A 26748-nucleotide genomic window follows, 5' to 3' on the forward strand; every position below is an offset into this window, starting at 1 on the left:
TCCACCTGATTTGGCATCTATGCCTACTGAGAACAAAGCCCAACTGTAGATATGTGTGTTGGTTATTGATTACCATATTAGGTGGTTTACTGTAGGTGTGGAGAGAGCACAAGTGGGCTGGATGGGCTCAGTAAGAGTGGGTGAGCTATTCTAGAAGACACAAGGTAGTGGAGCGGTTACATAAGTCGAGCAGGCAGAGAGACAGGCAGGCAGAGATAGAGAGAGAGTCAGGAAAAGCAGGGTAGGCAGAGAGACTTAAATATAGGCAGGCAGGCAGGCAGAGAGATGGTAAGACAGGTTGGGATGTAGAGAGGCAGACAGCTAGGCAGAGACAGACAAGCAGATAGACAGGCACAGAAAGCGAGAGAGTCAGGAAGAGAGGCAAGCCGGCAAAAAGAAGGGATGTAGACAGGCAAGCAGACGGGCAAAAAAATAGACAGATAGGCAGGCTGACAGGGGTGTGGAGCAGAGCAGGAGGAGGGGAAGGAGGGAGGGAGGGCCCTGGCTGACTGGCTGGCTGTCCGACTAGCTGGCTGGCTGACGTCTCCTCAGCATCTAAAGGTCATTACAAAGGGAACCACACTACAGGCCCTCTCTCTCCAGTGTTTTCATTCAGCAGCCTGTGATTATTGGGCAATCTGGGTAACACTCCAAGCACCAAACCTGACCGCTAAATTCAGCATGGGCCCTCACCTGAGAGCCAAAAAAAAGCAACAGTTCCAGGAAGACCAGATCTAGAATGAAGAGTTTCAGGGGGAATTAAAGGGCTGTTCCAATGGAACTCTGAGGACTTGGTCTAAACTGTAACCAGGACTTTGGGTGTCCCAAATGTCACCATATTCCCTATATAGTGCACTACTTTTGACCGGGGCCATGTGTCCTATGAAAGGACACATGGCAAGTTCACTAAATTTTTCTACGTTTGCAATTACATCCACCATACTTTTCCTAATTCTTGTCATTTTTAACTCTAATGATTGCTTCTACAGGAGATATCTCAGAAGAGCTGTGCAGCCTAATATTGTGATTCTAACTGAAACAGTAATTGGTTTAACCTAACATGACATGAGAACAAAGTCCTCAGTTGCCTGGACTCATTTAGCTAATTATGCAGTCTGTTGTCAATACCTTAAACCATTTCACATGGTAAAACACAATCTGCAGATCTCACTTACACTTTTCAGCAAAACTCTAAACATATTCTCATTCTCAAAACACATTCTGCACTCTAATGCACATGTCATCCATACTGGTAAACACAAGTGGCAACAATCAAATGCAAATAGAGAACACATGTCATTGATTGAACACAACCACTCAAAATTGATTTAACCTGTTTCAAATGATGCGACACAACCAATATAAGCCAGTTCAGAGAGCAAACAGGTTGTTGAAGGTGGGAAGGAGAAAGTCTGAGAATGGATAAAAGAAACAATGTGAGAGGACGAGGACAAGTGCGTATGCGAGGTGGGCGACGAAGAGGAAGAGGAGGAGGAGAGAGAGGAAGAGGAGGACGAAGAGGAAGAGGAAGACAAAGAGTGGAAATATCTGATGAAATTCGAGCAACAGTTATAGACCATGTCCTTGTCCATGGACTGACAATGAGGGAAGCAGGATTTAGAGTGCAACCCAATTTGAGCCGATTTTCTGTGCCCACCATAGTAAGGACATTCAGAGAAGAGAACAGGTACAGTATACTACTGTATTTTTTATAATTGCAAATGTGCTGTACTACACTATATGCAGCTGTTTCAATAGACATTTGTAAAGTTAATCACTGTATGTATTGTACTGCATGAATATGTTTTGTAACTGCACAACTACTTTTTGTAGAATTACAAGGCTGCCACATGCAGGTGGAAGGACAGCTATATTCACTCGGGAGCAAGAGGCCGTTATAGTTGGCATGGTCCTTAAAGATAATGCAATACGACTCAGAGAAATCCAGGAACGAGTAATACAAGACAACACACACTTCCAGGGAATCGACAGTGTGAGCATTTCCACAATTGACCGTGTCCTCCATCGTAACAGGATGCGAATGAAACAAGTATACAGAGTACCTTTTGAGCGCAACTCACCAAGGGTGAAAGAACTGCGAGCTCAGTATGTGCAAGTAAGTGTACATTCAGAAACATTTACTGTAATCCAGATTGTCTACAGTACTAACACATACTATGTGAATGACATTACTCTTCAGTACATACAATGTATGTGAATCAGAAGCCTAATTGTACTCTACAGTATAGCACTGTCTGTACGACTTACAAAATCCTACATACAGTATATTGTATTTCTACACAGACAATATTTGACTTGGAATCCTTGGACAGACCCCATGAGTTCATCTTTGTCGATGAAGCAGGCTTCAATCTAACAAAGAGGAGAAGGAGAGGCCGAAACATGATTGGACAGCGGGCCATTGTTGAAGTCCCTGGTCAACAACGTGGCAATGTCACAATCTGTGCTGCTATCAGCAACCATGGTGTTCTACATCACCATGTTATACTCGGGCCATATAACACCCAGCACCGTCTAAGATTTATTGTCAATCTAAGAGATATTTTATTTGAGCAGCAGGTTCAAGAGCTAAATGAGAATCCCATTCCCACATATGTGATAGTGTGGGACAAAGTCAGTTTCCACCGAGCTGCTCAGGTAAGGGAATGGTTTAACATCAATGGGCAGTTTATGAACTTTTACCTCCGTCCATACTCGCCTTTCCTGAATCCGATTGAGGAGTTTTTCTCCTCTTGGAGATGGAAAGTGTATGATAGACAACCCTACACCAGAGTAAATCTGCTGCAAGCCATGGATTTAGCCTGTGGTGATATAGGTGAGGAATCATGTCAGGGCTGGATACGGCACACAAGAGGCTTCTTCCCCCGTTGCCTCAGGAGGGACAATATTGCTTGTGATGTCGACGAAGTGCTCTGGCCTGACCCAGCCCAAAGACAAGAAGAAGCACATTGATCACATGTTTAATCCTTTGATTTTTGTCCCTTTTAGTATTGTATACTGTAGTACAGTGCATTGTAGGCTGTATACTGTACAATGGACTCGACCCCGCCCTGTGCAACTGGGTCCTGGACTTCCTGACGGGCCGCCCCCAGGTGGTGAGGGTAGGTAACAACATCTCCACACCGCTGATCCTCAACACTGGGGCCCCACAAGGGTGCGTTCTCAGCCCTCTCCTGTACTCCCTGTTCACCCACGACTGCGTGGCCATGCACGCCTCCAACTCAATCATCAAGTTTGCGGACGACACTACAGTGGTAGGCTTGATTACCAACAACAACGAGACGGCCTACAGGGAGGAGGTGAGGGCCCTCGGAGTGTTGTGTCAGGAAAATAACCTCACACTCAACGTCAACAAAACAAAGGAGATGATTGTGGACTTCAGGAAACAGCAGAGGGAGCACCCCCCTATCCACATCGACGGGACAGTAGTGGAGAAGGTGGAAAGTTTTAAGTTCCTCGGTGTACACATCACGGACAAACTGAATTGGTCCACCCACACAGACAGCATTGTGAAGAAGGCGCAGCAGCGCCTCTTCAACCTCAGGAGGCTGAAGAAATTTGGCTTGTCACCAAAAGCACTCACAAACTTCTACAGATGCACAATCGAGAGCATCCTGTCAGGCTGTATCACCGCCTGGTACGGCAACTGCTCCGCCCACAACCGTAAGGCTCTCCAGAGGGTAGTGAGGTCTGCACAACGCATCACCGGGGGCAAACTACCTGCCCTCTAGGACACCTACACCACCCGATGTCACAGGAAGGCCATGAAGATCATCAAGGACAACAACCACCCGAGCCACTGCCTGTTCACCCCGCTATCATCCAGGAGAAGAGGTCAGTACAGGTGCATCAAAGCAGGGACAGAGAGACTGAAAAACAGCTTCTATCTCAAGGCCATCAGACTGTTAAACAGCCACCACTAACATTTAGTGGCCGCTGCCAACATACTGACTCAACTCCAGCCACTTTAATAATGGGAATTGATGGAAATTATGTAAAAATGTATCACTAGCCACTTTAAACAATGCCACTTAATATAATGTTTACATACCCTACATTACTCATCTCATATGTATATGTATATACTGTACTCTATATCATCTACTGCATCTTGCCATCTTTATGTAATACATGTATCACTAGCCACTTTAAACTATGCCACTTTATGTTTATATACCCTACATTACTCATCTCATAAGTATATACTGTACTCTATACCATCTACTGCATCTTGCCTATGCCGTTCTGTACCATCACTCATTCATATATCTTTATGTACATATTCTTTATCCCTTTACACTTGTGTGTATAAGGTAGTAGTTGTGGAATTGTTAGGTTAGATTACTTGTTGGTTATTACTGCATTGTCGGAACTAGAAGCACAAGTATTTCGCTACACTCGCATTGCTAACCATGTGTATGTGACAAATAACATTTGATTTGATTTGGACAAATTGTATGGCCCTGAACATTGTGCTTTCCATTTATTAACAGTACTGACTGCTCAATAGATTTTGACTGGTTGCAGGTTCATATCAACAAAGAACAAGAATTACAGTATCACAGAGACAAAGGACAAGTTTGTGAGATGCAGGGTACAGTACTGTAAAAATAGGGGTACAAGGAGGAGGTAATTTCTGATCAATTTTGAGCTACTATGATAGAACATGTTTTCATTCATCAAGTGAAATGACAGAAAAATATGAATATTTTTTTTGATTAAAAATGTACTTCTCCCTGAGAATTGTATGTTTTGAACAATGTGTTTTCTATTCTTCGGTGTATTGTTTACTGACTGCGTGAGAGTGTATATCATTTTGATCACTTTGTTTATGATTTGAGAGCAGTGTTTGATTTTGAACACAGGTAAAACTGTTTGGAGGCGAATGTTTCATTTTGCGAGAGGAGTCAGAGGTTATGTAAATAGTGCTTGAAGATGAGGTTTTGTGTTGAATGTTTTCAGGAAATGGAGCAAGGTTTCAGAAATTGTGTTTTAGCAATTGAGAAACTGTAATTACCTTGCACGTCTGGCTTGGATCCACTGTAATTTATAGAGACTGAAGTCCCTTCTTTAGAGATTGAAACATATTCCACATGAGAAAAGACCTTGTCTTGCCTATAGGCCTCTGCCATCAATCCTAGCAGTGATCTTTTGAAACACTCTCTGTAATTGTGAAGACAGCAATTGTTTGTTTGATGTAAGACAGACGTGTGCATCCTTTTGCCAACTCTAATGATACCAGTGGGGGGTCTAGGGGGAAAAACAACAGTACTGCTTTGCAGAAACACCAATTACTTTCTGGTGAAATGCCATCATTGAGACCAGAGCCAAATGGATTGTCTCTCTAGGTGACGTGCTAAATGTCAGTATGGAACACATCAGTGTCACCACCAGTATTTCCATGGTTAGTAGAGAGTGAGAGAGGTCGCTGTTAAAATGGAATGTGGTGAGAGAGAGTTACAGAGAGAGAGATACAGAGAGAGAGATACAGAGAGAGAGATACAGAGAGAGAGAGAGCGCAGGATGGTGGTCGGACTCTACTATTGATCCATTGCTCACTGACCCTACTTTCCCAGACAGAGGGGGGGGGGTGTGTGTGTGTGTGTGTGTGTGTGTGTGTGTGTGTTAACAAAGCTCAGAGTGGGAGTACATTAGCATGACAATGGACTGTGCTTGTTGCTCGTCCCTCTACATAACATAACCGACCTGTACTTCTGTGGAACCTGGCAACTGGGAGAGAGAACCGATTTTTCTAGGCTGATATCTTTTCCACATGGTAGAGAGTTTTCCTCAGACTTACTACTGAATGAACCTCAACTCAACCGTTCCCTGCTTTGTCCACAACAGTTAAAACCAATTTATTTAACCATTATTTATCCAGGAAGTCCCATTGAGGTCAGAAGACCTCTTTTACAAGGGAGACCTGCCAATGTGATCATTACATGATGTCACAGCTCCGATGTTGCTAAAGTTTGTCGTAAGAGTAGGGGTTTTCCTAATGTCAAAGAGATCAGTCAGTGGCTGTAGCCAGGCCAAAAGTAGTGCACTATATAGGGAGTAGGATGCCATTTCAGACACAGCCAATGTGTGAGGTAACATCCCTTACAGTTTCCTCTTTCTTTCACTGCAAATGCTGAGTGCGGACCTTCCTTATTTTCCTTTTCACTTTCCGGGTTACTTTGTGGTCTATGCACCACAAATACAACAATAATCTACAATAGATGTGGGTGGGATTTTCCCATGGTTTACTGTACCTTGGAGTTGAGGTCCCTGTGGTAGATGTGGGTGGAGTTGTCCCCTGGTCTACTGTACCTTGGAGTTGAGGTCCATGTGGTAGATGTGGGTGGGGTTGTCCCCTGGTCTACTGTACCTTGGAGTTGAGGTCCCTGTGGTAATGTAGATGTGGGTGGGATTTTCCCCTGGTTGACTGTACCTTGGAGTTGAGGTCCCTGTGGTAATGTAGATGTGGGTGGGATTTTCCCCTGGTCGACTGTACCTTGGAGTTGAGGTCCCTGTGGTAATGTAGATGTGGGTGGGATTTTCTCCTGGTCTACTGTACCTTGGAGTTGAGGTCCCTGTGGTAGATGTTCTTGTAATGCAGGTAGATCATTCCTCTGGTGATGTCACAGGCCAGGTCCACCTTCTCCCTCCAGCACAGAGACACATCCTTCCTGGCCAACAGTTCCTCCAGACATCCTCCACTAACATACTGAAACAGATAGACAGCCTGTCAGCCTCACATACTGAAACAGATAGACACTCCATCCACCCCCACTAACATACTGAAACAGATAGACACCCCATCAAACCCCACTTACATACTGAAACAGATAGACAGCCTGTCAGCCTCACATACTGAAACAGATAGACACTACATCCACCCCCACTAACATACTGAAACAGATAGACACCCCATCAACCCCCACTTACATACTGAAACAGATAGACAGCCTGTCAGCCTCACATAGTGAAACAGATAGACACTCCATCAACCCCCACTAACATACTGAAACATACAGACATCCCATCAACCCCCACTAACACACAAACAGATAGACACCTCATTGGATTAGCCCCACATACTGAAACAGACCTGGAAATAAGAGTTGAGTTGAAAGGATAAGGAACACTGCCACACCTGGCTCTCCAACCAAGGGGCAAGAATTGAGTAGCAAACTGAAGTTAAGAGGAAATTCCGCAACTATGGGAAGTTGATAAAACTGCTTCTTTATTGTAAAACCCAACATGTTTCAGTCGCTACAGGCCATATTTGCCCAGATGGAGCGGCTCACACACGACCCAACCTTCTATACGTACAGGGTACATGTCCTAAAAACAGACAGTGTGTCTCCCCACTCATCTCACTAGAGTGTGAAGTCATCATCCGTACAAGGTGGAGAAAGTAACACTCACCTCTAAAATAGGGTAGAGTTTATCTTCCTTCACACATATCCCCAGATACCTAGAATAAATCACAACAATATATTATTCATATATTTCTTATTTCCATTCTTTTACTTTTAGATTTGTGTATTATTGTGAATTGTTAGATACTACTGCACTGTTGGAGCTAGCACCACAAGCATTTCGCTACACCTGCATAAACATCTGCTGAATATGTGTGTGACCAGTAAACTTTGATTTTATATGGACAACAGAATTATGATGTGGAATCATAATAACATTTAGAATATACTGTACAATCGATGTACTTGAAGATGGTTGAGTAGTTAATAAGACCACCACTCCTGGCCCCACCGGTCTTCACACAATCTGTCTCCCAGGTCATAATATACAATAAGTTACTTAACTTCTTGTCAATATGGGGGCGCTGTTTTCACTTTGTAAAAAATCGTGCCCATATTAAACTGCCTCGTACTCTATTCTAGATCGTACAATATGCATAATCGTATTACTATTGGATAGAAAACACTCAAGTTTCTAAAACCGTTTGAATTATATCTGTGAGTAAAACAGAACTCATTTTGCAGCAAACGTCCTGACAGGAAGTGAAAAATCTGAAATCGAGGCTCTGTTCCAGGGCCTTCCTATTCATTTGCTTGAAATCTATGGATATACATGCACTTCATACGCCTTCCACTAGATGTCAACAGGCAGTGGGAGGTGGAATGGGGTGTCTAGCTTGATCTGAGGTCGAACAAGAGCTCTTGGAATGACGTGACCACAATTTCATTGTCTTCGAAGGCGCGGGAAGGACATCAGCATTGGCTTCTGAAAAGCGTTCGGTATAGACGGCTAATATCTCCGGCTTTGATTTTATTTGATACATGTGATAATATCATCGTAAAGTATGTTTTTTCAATATAGTTTTATCAGATTATTCAACGTTTATCGGGAGTTTTGGAGTTTTCCGTTCTCTGCGTTAGGTGAAGATGGACATCTTCGCGCCACTTGGCTAGCTAAGGTTGCTAATTCGACAGGAGAAGAGGACATTCTAAAACCAAACAACGATTTATTCTGGACAAAGGACTCCTTGTACAAGATTCTGATGGAAGCTCAGCAAAAGTAAGAACCATTTATGATGTTATTTCGTATTTCTGTGGAAAATGTTTAGTCGTATTTTCCTTCCTTTTTGCGGGCGCTGTCTCGCTATAACGTAAGCTGTTTGTTATGGTAAAGTTATTTTAAAAAATCTAACACGGCGATTGCATTAAGAACTAGTGTATCTTTCATTTGCTGTCCAACATGTATTTTTTAGTAAAGTTTATGATGAGTTATTTGGTCAGATTAGGTGAGTGTCAGAAATATATCCGGAGATTCTGGGAAAAAGTTGCTACATTTTCACAATGTATAACCACGGTTTTCAGCTCAAAATATGCACATTTTCGAACAAAACATAAGTGTATTGTATAACCTGATGTTATAGGACTGTCATCTGATGAAGTTGGTCAAGGTTAGTGATTAATTTTATATCTTTTGCTGTTTTTTTGCGATCGCTACCTTTGCGGTGAATGAATGCGGTTGTGTGTTTGGCTATGTGTCTGTGTCTGTGTCTGAGGAAGGCAATGTTCTCAGGCTCCAACATTAGAAATTATTCAGATTTTCACATCATTGTTTGAGTAGGGCCCACTCACAGAGGGCTGGATGCCCTATTTGTGCCAGGTACATATTGTATTGGACTCATATTCACTTTCATCATTGACTCTCTATGCTCTGACCTCAGCAGATAAACTGTGCTGTTAAATAACCACTGATACTGTGGCCTTGATAGAAAGGCTAAAATAAGATTGCTTGGACAAACACAATGCCTTCACACCTTATGTAACCACTTCATAAGTGTAGAGCTGGCCTATGTGACAAGGTAGTACTATGTCCCTCCTGCTGTGGCCATTACTGCACCTCACAGACTCAGCAGCATGTGTATACATACCCAGTCATCACCATGTCTTGAGACATGTTAAGACATATAAATGAAGATGTCTGGAGATGTCTTGAGATGTCTTGAGACATGTTAACTTCTTATGGCTGGGGGCAGTATTAAGTAGCTTGGATGAATAAGGTGCCCAGAGTAAACTGCCTGCTACTCAGTCCCAGAAGCTAAGATATGCATAGTATCAGTAGATTTGGATAGAAAACACTCTGAAGTTTCTAAAACTGTTTGAATGATGTCTGTGAGTATAACAGAACTCATATGGCAGGCAAAAACCTGAGAAAAAATCCAAACAGGAAGTGGGAAATCTGAGGTTTGTAGGTTTGCCTATCCAATATACAGTGTCTATGGGGTCATATTGCACTTCCTAAGGCTTCCACTAGATGTCAACAGTCTTTAGAACCTTGTTTGATGCTTCTACTGTAAAGGAGGGGGAATGGGAGCTGTTTGAGTCAGGGCTCTGGCAGAGTGCCACGAGCTCACTCAGGCGCGCCCCCCGTGAGAGTTAGCTGCGTTCCATCGCATTTCTACAGACAAAGGAATTCTCCGGTTGAAACATTATTGAAGATTTATGTTAAAAACATCCTAAAGATTGATTCTATACATCGGTTGACATGTTTCTACGAACTGTAATGGAATTTTTTGACTTTTCGTCTGGCCTGCGCGTCATCAATTTGGACTTTGGAACTAAACGCACGAACAAAAAGGAGATATTTGGACATAAATTATGGACGTTATCGAACAAAACAAATATTTATTGTGGAACTGGGATTCATGGGAGTGCATTCTGATGAAGATCATCAAAGGTAAGTGAATATTTATAATGCTACTTCTGACTTCTGTTGACTCCACAACATGGCGGGTACCTGTATGGCTTGGTTTTGTGTCTGAGCGCCGTACTCAGATTATTGCATAGTGTGCTTTTTCCGTAATTTTTTGGGGAAATGTGACACAGCGGTTGCATTAAGGAGAAGTTTATCTAAAGTTCCATGTATAATACTTGCATCTTTTAACAATGTTTATTATGAGTATTTCTGTAAATTGATGTGGCTCTCTGCAAAATCACCGGATGTTTTGGAGGCAAAACATTACTGAACATAACGCGCCAATGTAAACTAAGATTTTTGGATATAAATATGAACTTTATCGAACAAAACATACATGTATTGTGTAACATGAAGTCCTATGAGTGTCATCTGATGAAGATCATCAAAGGTTAGTTATTAATTTTATCTCTGTTTCTGCTTTTTGTGACTCCTCTCTTAGGCTGGAAAAATGGCTGTGTTTTTCTGTGACTTGGTACTGACCTAACATAATCAGATGGTGTGCTTTCGTCGTAAAGCCTTTTTGAAATCGGACACTGTGGTGGGATTAACAACAAGTTTATCTTTAAAATGGTGTAAAATACTTGTATGTTTGAGGAATTTTAATTATGAGATTTCTGATGTTTGAATTTGGCGCCCTGCACTTTCACTGGCTGTTGTCAAGTCGATCCCGTTAACGGGATCTCAGCCATAAGAAGTTTTAAGACATATAAATGAAGATGTCTGGAGATGTCTTGAGACATGTCTTGAGACATCTTTAGACATATAAATTAAGCTGTCTGGAGATGTCTTGAGACAAAGGTGATTTCTGGGTAGCTATATTTAGCATAAGTATGACTGGAAGTACAGTATACAGTATAATACCCTATATTTTGGATTGGAATTCAGGAAAGGTATGCCGTGATTCTGTGGTGCGTGTCATAACATCCACTTGAAACTATGTCTTCACACCTTATGTAACCACTTCAGATGGGTAGAATAGGCCTTTGTGGCTACTAGATTATTATGTTCTGGAGCCATTGACTGCACGACATAAAGTACACAAAGCTTCCCAGCATTCCCATTCATAGTGTATGCCCTGTACTGACACAGATAATCTTACATAAATCAAACATTATAAGCTTATCAGGCTTAATCTTATCTAAACAATTTTCATTTAATTTATTACATTTATTTGATTGGTACAATGCATCTATTATTATTTATTTTAATTAATAAGCAATGATGCAAAATTCTTACATGGTATCAATAAGGTCATATACCAAATATTATAAGTCGTCATCACAAAAAGGTGTAACTGACTAATACCTGACTATGTTGGGATGGGAGAGTTTTTGCAGTAGGCTGATCTCACGCACAATGCTATCCTGGTCCACATCATTCTTATAGATCTTCACCACCATCACCTTATGGCTCGTACTGTGAATCACCTGAGAGAAACAGACAAGAGTTATTTCACAGTACTGTGAATCACCTGAGAGAAACAGACAAGAGTTATTTCACAGTACTGTGAATCATCTGAGAGAAACACACAAGAGTTATTTCACAGTACTGTGAATCACCTGAGAGAAACACACAAGAGTTATTTCACAGTACTGTGAATCACCTGAGAGAAACACACGAGTTATTTCACAGTACTGTGAATCACTTGAGAGAAACAGACACGTTTTTACAGTTTAACCACTGAAAAACCTGCTCAAGACCTAGTAATGTAACCTGTACAAAAAAGCATTTTAAGTGACTGTCTGAAAGGAGCTGTTTTTGCAGGTAAATTAATTAACGACTCCATTATTTCATTGTGATTAAATCATCAAACAAAATGAAACAGATTGATGGCCAGTATGCTCAGGCATTCCTGGCCCCTATGTTCCAATTAGATCCAACACAAAACATGCTTTGTCTTAAATATGTAGCGCAAATGGAACCCTATTGTGTATATAGTATGCTATTTTTACCAGGGCCCATAGGGCTCTGGTCAAAAGGAGTGCACTATATAGGTAGTAGGGTGCCATTTGGGATGCATGCTAGGTTCACTACAGATGGCTAGGGAGGAACCAGGTACCTTGTAGACTTTGGAGAAGAAGCCACTCCCGATGAGCTCAGCGGTGAAGTTCTCCCAGAACTCCAGCTTGCGGACGGCGGTGCGGAGCTTCTGCCAGCGGTCCACATGGTAGTATTTGTCAGAGGACTCACCATAGAGCCTGGGGCTGGTGGGCTCTGAAGACACATCCACGTCACAGTCACACATCCTGGAGTGGGGAGTGATGTCTGCTATAAGGTAGACACACACACACAAAAATACACATGAACACACACACACACACACACACACACACACACACACACACACACACACACACACACACACACACACACATGCACACTTGTTAGTCACACCCCTCACCTCTGTGACAGATTACATTGAGAGAATGCCTGTCCTTACAAAGAGTCTGCAATAACCCCAAATAACGCTATGTCGAAACAAAGTAGAGTGGATGAAAGAGAGCGGACAATAATTAAATCTACGCTCATTAGCTCAATGGGATAGAACGTGCCTCCTCTTTATGGAGTGAAACAAAGAGACATGAATAATGGTTCCTTAAAATAGTGTAGCAGGCCTGGGCAACACAGGTGAGAGACTGTCCAGTGTAGCTGACTAATCAAGTGACTTGTTTTCCCTCCAGGCTAATAATAACAAGAAAGATGGAGAGGGGTTCTATTCATTTTAATGAGAGCATCTGATGAGAGGGACATGTCCGCCTACTACAGGATGAGGGGGAGATATTTGAAAGTAAAATGTGCTCTTCTGATGATTCATCTGGAGAAGGTGATCCTCTTCCATTAATTAATTTGTAACCAGATAGAGGTGAATGGCGCTTTTTCTCATAAGATTATGTTCCTTAATTGCTTTATGTATAATTATCAGTGTGCGCTTCTATCGTTAAGGAGTCCTTTTTAGGCTTTGAGGCATTCTAAGCCCTTATCAGACATCAAAAACAAATGATTGGAATCGTCTGTCACAGGAAAATGTAGCTGAGAAGACCAACTCTAACAGGAAGTGTGTGCAGCTAACAAAACCACACTGTCATTGTTTTCATAGCAGCAGGATAGGCACCTTTCCAGGTTTGTTATTGCTCCCTCTGCCCTTTAACCATGCTGTCCTGACACCGGAAGTCAAGTAAAACAACTAAGATATAGTAAGATATAGTGATGTGCGTAGCCGTAGAGGCTAGTGATTTTTCAGTGGGTGAACGTGTAAAATAAACTTGATAAAATAGAATAATATACGAGACTGTCTGTGTGTTTTAAGGGAAGGACAGTTCTGTATGTTTGAAACCATATAGTGTCTCTACCACACTGGAAAGGTGCCTATCCTGCTGCTATGAAAACAATATCTTACTTAAAATAAGTTGTTTTACTTGACTTCCGGTGTCGGGACAGCATGGTTAAAGGGCAGAGGGAGCAACAACAAACCTGGTCCTGACAATGATGCCAGTGAACAGCACAGACTGACACGCTGACACAATTGGCAGGGCTTTGTCAATCAAGTGGGAATCAACCCCACCATGGGATTCACCATGAGAGGCTAGCTCTCACACACGCTGCCATTGTTTTAACCATGAGAGGCTAGCTCTCACACATGCTGCCATTGTTTTAACCATGAGTGGCTAGCTCTCACACACGCAGCCATTGTTTTAACCATGAGAGGCTAGCTGTCACACACGCTGCCATTGTTTTAACCATGAGAGGCTAGCTCTCACACACGCTGCCATTGTTTTAACCATGAGAGGCTAGCTCTCACACACGCTGCCATTGTTTTAACCATGAGAGGCTAGCTCTCACACACGCTGCCATTGTTTTAACAGCCACAGCCATGTACAAACAATCACAGTGTTTTCATCTCAACTGCAGCCCCCACCACCACGACACCAACCCGGCTGGCTGTCAGAGAAAACGCTCACAGTGCAGCCTTATCATGTCTCTCACTGATGAGGATCTACAGTATATCATATAGACACACTGTCTTTCACACAGTTACCAGAGCTATTATGTAGCCTGCTACAACCCACCTCAATCAAAATGTTACTTTCACAGAAATCCCAAGACAAAGCATCCTATATGGCATCCTGTATGGTGCACAGAAACACACGCTCACACTTCATCCCAGAGCCACACTGTCACACAGTCACCAGAGCTGTAGCCTGCTGCAACCCTCCTCAATCAAACAGTCACTTCCATAGAAGTCAGAACATTGTGTGACAGCCCATAGAATGTACATCCTATATGGCACTCAGAAATTATGGATGTGGATTACAGTCTGGTTTGTTTGAATACACAATGGTAGATAAATCAGGTAATGATGTCAGCTTCCCTTAGCATCAATCTGATGGCACTTCACTTGAATTGGGAGTGAATCTCAGCGTACAAACAACAAATCTGTCTCTAGATTGAATTTCATATTGTTTGGATTCAATTTGTGTTTACAAATCAGATTTTCGGTCTGTCTATTTCAGCTTTGTCTTACAGAGGGGTTTTGTTACTGAGCCAAGAGCCGCAAAAAAAGTAAGAAATCGAGTTAGAAATGCATCCCAAATGGCACCCTATTCCCTATAGTGCACTACTTTTGACCAGGGGGCGAATAGGTAGTGCACTATGGAATAGGGTGCCATTTGGGCCGCAAACTTAGTAAAGTGATTTCCTGTGGAAAAGCCTGTTATCACACTAAACAGTGAGTTTGACCTTTGTCTGACCACAGAGACCTTCAGGAGAAACTCTACCAGTGGGACTGCCCTACTGACGTCCCACCCACAGATAAGAAATGTGAGTTATGAGACCTTCACAGTGAGACCAGTTCACACCAAGGTGAGACTATTCCTCAGGGGAACGACTCTCTTTCTGAGGAAGTCCCACATATCTGACTGCTATCTCAGTTCAGGGCAGAGAGAGAGAGAGTCAGAGGCATCTGAACCAAATACTTGTGTACTTCAGCAAGGCCATTTCCTGACTGATGTGGAATCACGTCAACAGGTGACGTCACAAAGGATGACACAGCCTTCACACAGACACGCAAGCGACAAAAGTTTTACTCCAGAGTCTGACAGGATCCCTGTCATGCAGCAGCACTCTCCCACTTGCCAAAAAAAGTGTCTGCGTCCAAAATGGCAACCTATTCCATATATGTTGCAGCGATCTACTTTTGACCAGAGCCAATTGGGTGCCAATTTGGACATTCCCAGTGCTAATGTTCATTTTTTAAATCTTTTGTAAAAATGTAAAACATACAATCTACATTTACATTATATTCAGTCATCTAGCAGACACTCCCATCCAGAGTGATCCACAGGAACAACCAGGGTCAAGCGCACCAACCATCCAAGATCCTCCCACAGTTCCCCGAGAGCTGCCCCTCAACCATCTGAGACCCCCCCACTGCCCCCCCCTAAAAAACCTCCCCATCCACCCCCCCACCGCCACCCATCCCAAGCCAATGCCCCCCTCCAACCCAACCAAAACAACCACCCACCCAATATGCCAACAACCAACAGAAAGAACAAAAGAGAAAAAAAGAGAAAAACTAAGGACAACAACAATACAAAAACAAAAGACATCAAGGCTAACTATATGCGTTTGAGTGCATGTGTGGAACTATATGTGTGTGTGTATCTGTGTGCACATGTGTGTGTTTGAATGCGAGTATGTCTGTATGCATGTGTACGCGCGTACAGTACTAATGAACTTTGTGTAACAGCAACATTCCATCCACACATAGGCTTCAGTCAATATGGCAGGCTAGCCTACTCTAGTCAGATTCAGAATCTGTAAATAGTCTCCACTGCTCTGTCTGCTGATCTCAGACACAGACCATTATGGTACAGATTGGAAGCTGGGTCATTAATCCTACATAGTGATTTACTCAGGGCATGTGGCTCCAGCCGAGTGCATTAGGGTGAACACAACACTTTGTGTGTCTCAAATGGCACCACATTCACTACTTTGACCAGGGCATATATGGGCTCTGATAGGGAATAGAGTGCCATTTAGGATGCAAAACACTTAGGGTGGATCCAATGAGGACACTTGAAGTGTTAATTGCCTCGTGGATCTTCAGACAGCCATCCAGGGGAGACACAGGAACCCTGATGCTGCCTGCTTATGTCTGCAGTTCTGTGAGCAACACAGGAAGAGCATGGAGAGATCCTGTTGTGTGGCTCTACAGCTGATCAATAGGTCTGAAACATACGGCACACGGCCAGACCACACATATCTGTGGTGCTGAATGTGCTGAGTCTCAACTATAGGTCACCTTACACAGGTGGAATATGTCGAAGCCACTTGAATTGTTTATTTAAAATGTACAGTATGTACAGTTTTAACTTCAACTGTATGTACAACTTTGGAAGTATGCTTGGGGTCATTGTCCATTTGGAAGACCCATTTAACTTCCTGACTGATGTCTTGAGATGTTGCTTCAATATATCCACATAATTTTCCATCCTCATGATGCCATCTATTTTGTGAAGTACACCAGTCCCTCCTGCAGCAAAGCACCCCCACAACATGATGCTGCCACCCCCGTGCTTCACGGTTGGGATGCTGTTCTTCGGCTTGCAAGCCTCCCCCTTTTTCCTCCAAACATAACGATGGTCATTATGGCCAAACAATTCTATTGTTGTTTCGTCAGACCAGAGGACATTTCTCCAAAAAGTACGATCTTTGTCCCCATGTGCAGTTGCAAACCGTAGTCTGGCTTTTTTATGGCGGTTTTGCAGCAGTTGCTTCTTCCTTGCTGAGCGGCCTTTCAGGTTATGTCGATATAGGACTCGTTTTACTGTGGATATAGATACTTTTGTACCTGTTTCCTCCAGCATCTTCACAAGGGCTGTTGTTCTGGGATTGATTTGCACTTTTCACACCAAAGTACGTTCATCTCTAGGAGACAGAATGCGTCTCCTTCCTGAGCGGTATGATGGCTGCGTGGTCCCATGCTGTTTATACTTGCGTACTATTGTTTGTAGAGATGAACGTGGTACCTTCAGGCATTTGGAAATTGCTCCCAAGAATGAACCAGACTTGTGGAGGTCTACAATTTTTTTTCTGAGATCTTGGCTGATTTCTTTTGATTTTCCCATGATGTCAAGCAAAGAGACACCGAGTTTGAAGGTAGGCCTTGAAATACATCCACAGGTGCACCTCCAATTGACTCAAATGATGTCAATTAGCCTATCAGAAGCTTCTAAAGCCATGACATCATTTTCTGTAATTTTCCAAGCTGTTTAAAGGCACAGTCAACTTAGTGTATGTAAACTTCTGACCCGCTGGAATTGTGATACAGTGAATTATAAGTGAAATAATGTAAGCAATTGTTGGAAAATTGACTTGTGTCATGCGCAAAGTAGATGTCCAAACCGACTTGCCAAAACTATAGTTTGTTAACAAGAAATTTGTGGAGTGGTTGAAAAACGAGTTTTAATGACTCACACGTGTTGACCTTACAGTGAAATGCTTACTTACAGGCTCTAACCAATAGTGCAAAACAGGTATTAAGTGAACAATAGGTAAGTAAAGAAATAAAACAACAGTAAAAAGACAGGCTATATACAGTAGCGAGGCTATAAAAGTAGCGAGGCTACATACAGACACCGGTTAGTCAGGCTGATTGAGGAAGTATGTACATGTAGATATGGTTAAAGTGACTATGCATATATGATGAACAGAGAGTACTAGTAGCAGTAGACTCCAACCTAAGTGTATGTAAACTTCTGACTTCAACTGTGTGTGCCATGTACTGTATGGCGGTCTGTCTGAGATTGTATGGGGTCTTGCTCAGCCTGACCTGAGAGTCCAAATCAAGGCATAACTCAATTATGCATGAACAGCTGAAATGTTTTCGAGAAAGAGATAGAGAGAGAAATAGAGAGTGAGAGAGAAATAAAGAACGGAAGGAAAGAAGGAAAGAATACAAAGGGAGAGACTTTCAATGAACTGAGTTTCTGCCAGGAATAAGGAAGGTAATTGCATAATAACATTTAAAGGTTCAAAATAGATGGTATAGCAAAGAGGTAAAATATGCAGCAGTTAGCATCAGTGTTACAGTCAGGGAGAAAATTGAAAAACGTCTAATTTTGCAGTGAGACTGTGACAGCTTGTTGGTTCCAGTTCCTCTGTATCTTACACATATTGTGTTATTCAGAAAAAGCCATCATCTTTTTGTTGTTGTGCGTAATGTTTGTGGGACCTCTAGAAATAGGTTCTCCCATTAACCCACTATTGGACTAGATCTGAGTACCAGCAACCTGAGACAAATACCAGTACTTCAACACGAGTGACCAGCAACTGAAACCGAACTGTCTCTATCAGTCAATAAAATGTATTTTAGAAAGCACGTAGAAAGCACACATCAGCAGTTGTCACAAACTGACATAGGCCTTTGATCATTCATTGACATCCATTTCCTCTGTCACATGTTTTACATTTAAAATAAACTGTTGGGAGGAGGGACATATTGAATAACACATTCATAAATCAAAAAATAAGGTTTTGAAAAAGGTTTTGAAGTATCTGTCCTATACAGTATCTAGGAGACATAAGAAAGCTCACAAAATATATATATATTTTTTTTTATACATATGTAACCCCTTATTTAACCAACATGATACAAAAATTGCCAGCAAAATCATTTTAAATTAGAGATCTTTTGCATAAGCTGCTTCTTAATTAATCCACTACATCCGTCTATGTCGGCCTTCCACATCTGCGGTGTAAGGTGAATGACCTACAGCGGTGTTTGCCAGACCATGAGAAATCAGTCTTCTGATGAAAACGTCTAAAGCAAAAACTTCTTAGCCTACTAACTAGTATGACCACTCTATGGAAAGATGAGACTATCACGAACAAGATGGTGTTCTCTGTTTTGCTCTACAACTCGTCTGAAGGTAACCCATACAAATGAATGCACGTATGGAGGTAGTTTTCGTTTTTTTTACTGTCTTTGCTACCATTTATGATTGCAATGTGTTTTCTATGGGGTATCGTGGTAAAGGACTCATTTTATATTTTATCAAATAATTGAAACTTTATGTGACACCCAGCATCATAACAGGTTATAACACGGTCATAACCAAGTCATAATATTTCATAACAGCTGATATAACTTGTCATAACCTGTTATCACTGTCATGACACATATTTACACCCGTTGTGACATATATTGCGTGTTTTTATGGCTGGTTATGACACCTACATAAGAGTATAAAACCCACAAAACCACACAAGGCAAAACATTCCATTACACCATACCCTACGTGTCAACAGTATGTTTATGTTATATATATATATATATTTTTTTATTGACCATAAAGTATTATTGTAATTTCACATACCCCAATGCTCTGTTGCTGATGACTGGGATGAATGCAGGAGCAGATTTCAGGAGCAGGACAAGACACCCTCTTTCTGACTGATATAAGGGCATGTACGTGATAGGCCTATCTGGCTTATATGGTTGTGATGGTCATAATGCTTCTTGACAGTGTCATAAAGTGTATTTTCTACAAGTTATTTAAAATATGATGACAGAAACATGACTCTAAAGAATGAATTACAACAGCAACAAAGGATTTAAGAAACTAACTTTAAACGAAAGGAAACTTCTTGTCAGGGAAAAAAATTATTTGAATAAATGTGGGTTTTGACACTTATGTAGGAGTCATAACCAGCCATAAAATAATGCAATATATGTCACATAGATATATGGGCCATGACAGTGTTATGTCAGCTGTTATGACATATTATGACATGGTTATGAGCATGTCATAATGTGTTATGAGCGTGTCATAATATGTTATGACACTGGGTGTCAAATAAAGTGTTACCAATAATTGTTTTATATATTATTTTATACTTAAAGGGGTCCTAAAACTCAAAATCAAATAATTAAATGATCCATTGTAAGACCACCTTTCCTTTTTTTGAACCAAAAAGGCACTCTTAAGGCTCTATTCAAGCTATATCGTTGAAGTTCAGTGCTAAAATCCCAATTGAAATTTAAAGGGGGAGTAGAAGGGGGGGACAGCAGGCTAAAGAATGTCCATAGGCTAGCAGGTAAGGTAAGTGAGAGTTGAGGATTGGGGGGGGGGAGACCTGATGGTCTGAGGGTAGAAACTATTGGCCAGTCTTTCAGTTTTTGCCATGATGCTTCTGTACTGCCACGTCTGAGTGATTGAAGCGGGGAGAAAAGGTCATGGTTTGGTGTCTGGGGTCCCTGAGGATCTTCTTGACTTCCTGCGACACCTGGTGTTGTAGGTGTCCTGTAGGACAGTGTGCACCCCATGGTGCCTTTGGCTGCATGTACACCCTCTGAAGAGCCTTGGTGCTCCTGTAGAACACTGTGAGGGCCCTCGAGGACAGGCCGAATTTGGGGTTGAAGAGTCACCGTCGTGCCTTCTTCACTACGTTGTCCGTGTGGTTAGACCATTTCAGCTTCACTGAGATATGTACGCTGAGGATTTTGAAGTTATTGACCGTCTCCACGGCGGCCCCGTTGATGAGGATGGGGCGTGTCCAGCCTGGTTCCTCCTGAAGTCCACAATCAGCTTCTTTGTTTCGCTAACGTCGAGGGAGGGGTTGTTTACTTGGCACCATGCTGTCAGAGTGTCTACCTCCTCCCTGTAGGCTGTCTCGTCGTTGTTGTTGATCAGGCCTACTTCTGTCATGTCGTCAGTAAACTTGATGATGGAGTTGTAACTGTCTGAGGCCACGCAGTCGTTGGTATACAGGGAATACAGGAGGGGACTGAGGACGCACCCTTGTGGGGCACCCTGTGTTGAGGATCAGTGTCGAGGAGATAATGTTGCCTACCTTCACCACCTGGGGGCGGCCAGTCAGGAAGTCCAGGACCCAGTTGCATAGGGAGGAGTTCAGACCCAGGGCTGTGAGTTTTGTAATGAGCTTATAGGGCACTATGGTATTGAAGGCCGAGCTGTAGTCGATGAACAGCATCCTCACATATGCATTTGTTGGCTGAATGCAGTGTATGGAAGGTTACACAGAATGTCAACAGCACACAATGTAACTCTGTCCCTCTCTAACTTGTGTTTGTCCAAAATGGCACTCTATTTCCTATATAGTGCACTACTTTTGACCAGGGCATGCATAGGGTTCTGGTCAAAAGTAGTGCACTATATAGGGAATAGGGTGCCATTTCAGACACAGCCTTCTCCTGTAGATCCCATGGAACTCCTCCCGTGCATTGGTCAAACAACCCACTGGATTATTTCGGCATGTTCAGGGTAGCCAACCACTGTAAGAGTAGGCCATTGCAAACACTAGACTCAAAGACTACTATCATCAGCACTCAAAAAAACAAACATGTTAAGTTATCCTGAAATAAAAGCATTGCAACCTCCATTAAAACCTGGGAAGTATTTGATTATGTAAGTAGCGACATTATTCCATTAAAATGTGGAATTGACATTTAGTGAGGGAGGACAGATTAGGTACATTAAAGAACAGTCTGTTTCTTGAACAGTCTTGGACGGGCGTCACTAATACTGTAGGAAGGAACAACATAGTTTGCAAGTAGGGTTGCAAAGCTACCGGTAATTTACCAAAGTTAACGGAATCTTTAGTAATTTTGGTAACTAACAGAAAATCTATGGCAATCAACCGCAATTTTGGTAATTTATACCTAATTTTTTTTAATTCATATACAGCATTATTTTTATTTTTTTTATCTATGTGTCGATATTGTTCATGAGTTTCTAGTAGATAATAGGCTAATTGATGAAATAAACATTTAATCAATAATGCCATTATTTTCAATTACCTCTGCAACTCATCCAACTGTTGACTTTTTTCACAACTGCCATCAGTTTGCCGGCAAAACATTGACAACAAATACATATTGACATAGTAAAATAAATAATAGTGTGTAAAAATATATAAGGATATTTCATACTAAAAGCATTGTTTTGTTTAATTCATGTGTAACTCTGTAACTCTGTGTTGTTGTATGTGTCGAATTTCTATGCTTTATCTTGGCCAGGTAGACATTATCCTGACCAACTTGCCCTCCAAATACACCTCTGCTGTCTTCAATCAAGATCTCAGCGATCACTGCCTCATTGCCTGTATCCGCTACGGGTCCGCGGTCAAACGACCACCCCTCATCACTGTTAAACGCTCCCTAAAACACTTCTGCGAGCCGGCCTTTCTAATCGACCTGGCCCGGGTACCCTGGAAGGATATTGACCTCATCCCGTCAGTTGAGGATGCCTGGTCATTCTTTAAAAGTTACTTCCTCACCATATTAGACAAGCATGCTCCGTTCAAAAAATGCAGAACTAAGAACAGATATAGCTCTTGGTTCACTCCAGACCTGACTGCCCTCGACCAGCACAAAAACATCCTGTGGCGAACTGCAATAGCATCGAAGAGCCCCCGCGATATGCAACTGTTCAGGGAAGTCAGGAACCAATACACGCAGTCAGTCAGGAAAGCAAAGGCCAGCTTTTTCAAGCAGAAATTTGCATCCTGTAGCTCTAACTCCAAAAAGTTCTGGGATACTGTAAAGTCCATGGAGAACAAGAGCACCTCCTCCCAGCTGCCCACTGCACTGAGGCTAGGTAACACGGTCACCACCGATAAATCCGTGATAATCGAAAACTTCAACAAGCATTTCTCAATGGCTGGCCATGCCTTCCTCCTGGCGACTCCAACCTTGGCCAACAGCCCCCCCCCCCCCCCCCCCGCTGCTACTCGCCCAAGCCTCCCCAGCTTCTCCTTTACCCAAATCCAGATAGCAGATGTTCTGAAAGAGCTGGAAAACCTGGACCCATACAAATCAGCTGGGCTTGACAATCTGGACCCCCTATTTCTGAAACTGTCTGCTGCCATTGTCGCACCCCCTATTACCAGCCTGTTCAACCTCTCCTTCGTATCATCTGAGATCCCCAAGGATTGGAAAGCTGCCGCGGTCATCCCCTCTTCTTCAAAGGGGGAGACACCCTGGACCCAAACTGTTACAGACCTACAGTGGGGAGAACAAGTATTTGATACACTGCCGATTTTGCAGGTTTTCCTACTTACAAAGCATGTAGAGGTCTGTAATTTCTATCATGGGTACACTTCAACTATGAGAGACGGAATCTAAAACAAAAATCCAGAAAATCACATTGTATGATTTTTAAGTAATTAATTTGCATTTTATTGCATGACATAAGTATTTGATACATCAGAAAAGCAGATCTTAATATTTGGTACAGAAACCTTTGTTTGCAATTACAGAGATCATACGTTTCCTGTAGTTCTTGACCAGGTTTGCACACACTGCAGCAGGGATTTTGGCCCACTCCTCCATACAGATCTTCTCCAGATCCTTCAGGTTTCGGGGCTGTCGCGGGGCTATACGGACTTTCAGCTCCCTCCAAAGATTTTCTATTGGGTTCAGGTCTGGAGACTGGCTAGGCCACTCCAGGACCTTGAGATGCTTCTTACGGCGCCACTCCTTAGTTGCCCTGGCTGTGTGTTTCGGGTCGTTGTCATGCTGGAAGACCCAGCCACGACCCATCTTCAATGCTCTTACTGAGGGAAGGAGGTTGTTGGCCAAGATCTCGCGATACATGGCCCCATCCATCCTCCCCTCAATACGGTGCAGTCATCCTGTACCCTTTGCAGAAAAGCATCCCCAAAGAATGATGTTTCCACCTCCATGCTTCACGGTTGGGATGGTGTTCTTGGGGTTGTACTCATCCTTCTTCTTCCTCCAAACACGGCGAGTGGAGTTTAGACCAAAAAGCTCTATTTTTGTCTCATCAGACCACATGACCTTCTCCCATTCCTCCTCTGGATCATCCAGATGGTCATTGGCAAACTTCAGACGGGCCTGGACATGCGCTGGCTTGAGCAGGTGGACCTTGCGTGCGCTGCAGGATTTTAATCCATGACGGTGTAGTGTGTTACTAATGGTTTTCTTTGAGACTGTGGTCCCAGCTCTCTTCAGGTCATTGACCAGGTCCTGCCGTGTAGTTCTGGGCTGATAACTCACCTTCCTCATGATCATTGATCCCCCACGAGGTGAGATCTTGCATGGAGCCCCAGACCGAGGGTGATTGACCGTCATCTTGAACTTCTTCCATTTTCTAATAATTGCGCCAACAGTTGTTGCCTTCTCACCAAGCTGCTTGCCTATTGTCCTGTAGCCCATCCCAGCCTGTTGCATGTCTACAATTTTATCCCTGATGTCCTTATACAGCTCTCTGGTCTTGGCCATTGTAGAGAGGTTGGAGTCTGTTTGATTGAGTGTGTGGACAGGTGTTTTTTATACAGGTAACGAGTTCAAACAGGTGCAGTTAATACAGGTAATGAGTGGAGAACAGGAGGGCTTCTTAAAGAAAAACTAACAGGTCTGTGAGAGCCGGAATTCTTACTGGTTGGTAGGTGATCAAATACTTATGTCATGCAATAAAATGCAAATTAATTACTTAAAAATCATACAATGTGATTTTCTGGATTTTTGTTTTAGATTCCGTCTCTCACAGTTGAAGTGTACCTATGATAAAAATTACAGACCTCTACATGCTTTGTAAGTAGGAAAACCTGCAAAATCGGCAGTGTATCAAATACTTGTTCTCCCCACTGTATATCCATCCTGCCCTGCCTATCTAAGGTCTTCGAAAGCCAAGTCAACAAACAGATCACTGACCATCTCGAATCCCACCGTACCTTCTCCGCTGTGCAATCCGGTTTCCGAGCCGGTCACGGGTGCACCTCAGCCACGCTCAAGGTACTAAACGATATCATAACCGGCATCGATAAAAGACAGTACTGTGCAGCCGTCTTCATCGACCTGGCCAAGGCATTCGACTCTGTCAATCACCATATTCTTATCGGCAGACTCAGTAGCCTCGGTTTTTCTAATGACTGCCTTGCCTGGTTCACCAACTACTTTGCAGACAGAGTTCTGTGTGACAAATCGGAGGGCATGTTGTCCGGTCCTCTGGCAGTCTCTATGGGGGTACCACAGGGTTCAATTCTCGGGCCGACTCTTTTCTCTGTATATATCAATGATGTTGCTCTTGCTGCGGGCGATTCCCTGATCCACCTCTACGCAGACGACACCATTCTGTATACTTCTGGCCCTTCCTTGGACACTGTGCTATCTAACCTCCAAACGAGCTTCAATGCCATACAACACTCCTTCCGTGGCCTCCAACTGCTCTTAAACGCTAGTAAAACCAAATGCATGCTTTTCAACCGTTCGCTGCCTGCACCCGCACGCCCGACTAGCATCACCACCCTGGACGGTTCCGACCTAGAATATGTGGACATCTATAAGTACCTAGGTGTCTAGCTAGACTGCAAACTCTCCTTCCAGACTCATATCAAACATCTCCAATCCAAAATCAAATCTAGAGTCGGCTTTCTATTTCGCAACAAAGCCTCCTTCACTCACGCCAAACTTACCCTAGTAAAACTGACTATCCTACCGATCCTCGACTTCGGCGATGTCATCTACAAAATAGCTTCCAATACTCTACTCAGCAAACTGGATGCAGTTTATCACAGTGCCATCCGTTTTGTTACTAAAGCACCTTATACGACCCACCACTGCGACCTGTATGCCCTAGTCGGCTGGCCCTCGCTACATGTTCGTCGTCAGACCCACTGGCTCCAGGTCATCTACAAGGCTATGCTAGGTAAAGTGCCGCCTTATCTCAGTTCACTGGTCACGATGGCTACTCCCACCCGTAGCACGCGCTCCAGCAGGTGTATCTCACTGATCATCCCTAAAGCCAAAACCTAATTTGGACGCCTTTCCTTCCAGTTCTCTGCTGCCTGCGACTGGAACGAATTGCAAAAATCTCTGAAGTTGGAGACTTTTATCTCCCTCAACAACTTTAAACATCTGCTATCCGAGCAGCTAACCGATCGCTGCAGCTGTACATAGTCCATCGGTATACAGCCCACCCAATTTACCTACCTCACCCCCCCATACTGCTTTTATTTATTTACTTTTCTGCTCTTTTGCACACCAGTATCTCTACTTGCACATGATCATCTGATGATTTATCACTCCAGTGTTAATCTGCTAAATTGTAATTATTTGATTTATTGCCTACCTCCTCATGCCTTTTGCACACATTGTATATACAGTGGGGCAAAAAAGTATTTAGTCAGCCACCGATTGTGCAAGTTCTCCCACTTAAAAAGATGAGAGAGGCCTGTAATTTTCATCATAGGTACACTTCAACTATGACAGACAAAATGAGAAAAAAAAGTCCAGAAAATCACATTGTAGGATTTTTAATGAATTTATTTGCAAATTATGGTGGAAAATAAGTATTTGGTCAATAACAAAAGTTTATCTCAATACTTTGTTATGTACCCTTTGTTGGCAATGACAGAGGTCAAACGTTTTCTGTAAGTCTTCACAAGGTTTTCACACACTGTTGCTGGTATTTTGGCCCATTCCTCCATGCAGATCTCCTCTAGAGCAGTGATGTTTTGGGGCTG

General features: G+C 42.8%; 1 protein-coding gene across 3 annotated transcripts in view; it reads right to left on the reverse strand.

Annotated features, from left to right (window-relative positions):
- LOC139545129 (dual specificity testis-specific protein kinase 1-like) overlaps positions 1-26748 on the reverse strand; it is a 55277-nt gene that overhangs the window by 16515 nt on the left and 12014 nt on the right. For 2 of the 3 annotated variants that reach the window (XM_071352546.1, XM_071352547.1), the window contains 4 exons: positions 12299-12507; positions 11545-11666; positions 7435-7483; positions 6581-6730 (listed from right to left, as the gene is read on the reverse strand). In XM_071352546.1, coding sequence (XP_071208647.1) covers positions 6581-6730; positions 7435-7483; positions 11545-11666; positions 12299-12507 — 530 coding nt within the window. The remainder of the gene's footprint in view (positions 1-6580; positions 6731-7434; positions 7484-11544; positions 11667-12298; positions 12508-26748) is intronic. The other variant, XM_071352548.1, reaches the window with a different exon arrangement.

Source organism: Salvelinus alpinus, chromosome 19 (assembly GCF_045679555.1).
Source record: "Salvelinus alpinus chromosome 19, SLU_Salpinus.1, whole genome shotgun sequence".
NCBI lineage: Eukaryota > Metazoa > Chordata > Actinopteri > Salmoniformes > Salmonidae > Salvelinus > Salvelinus alpinus.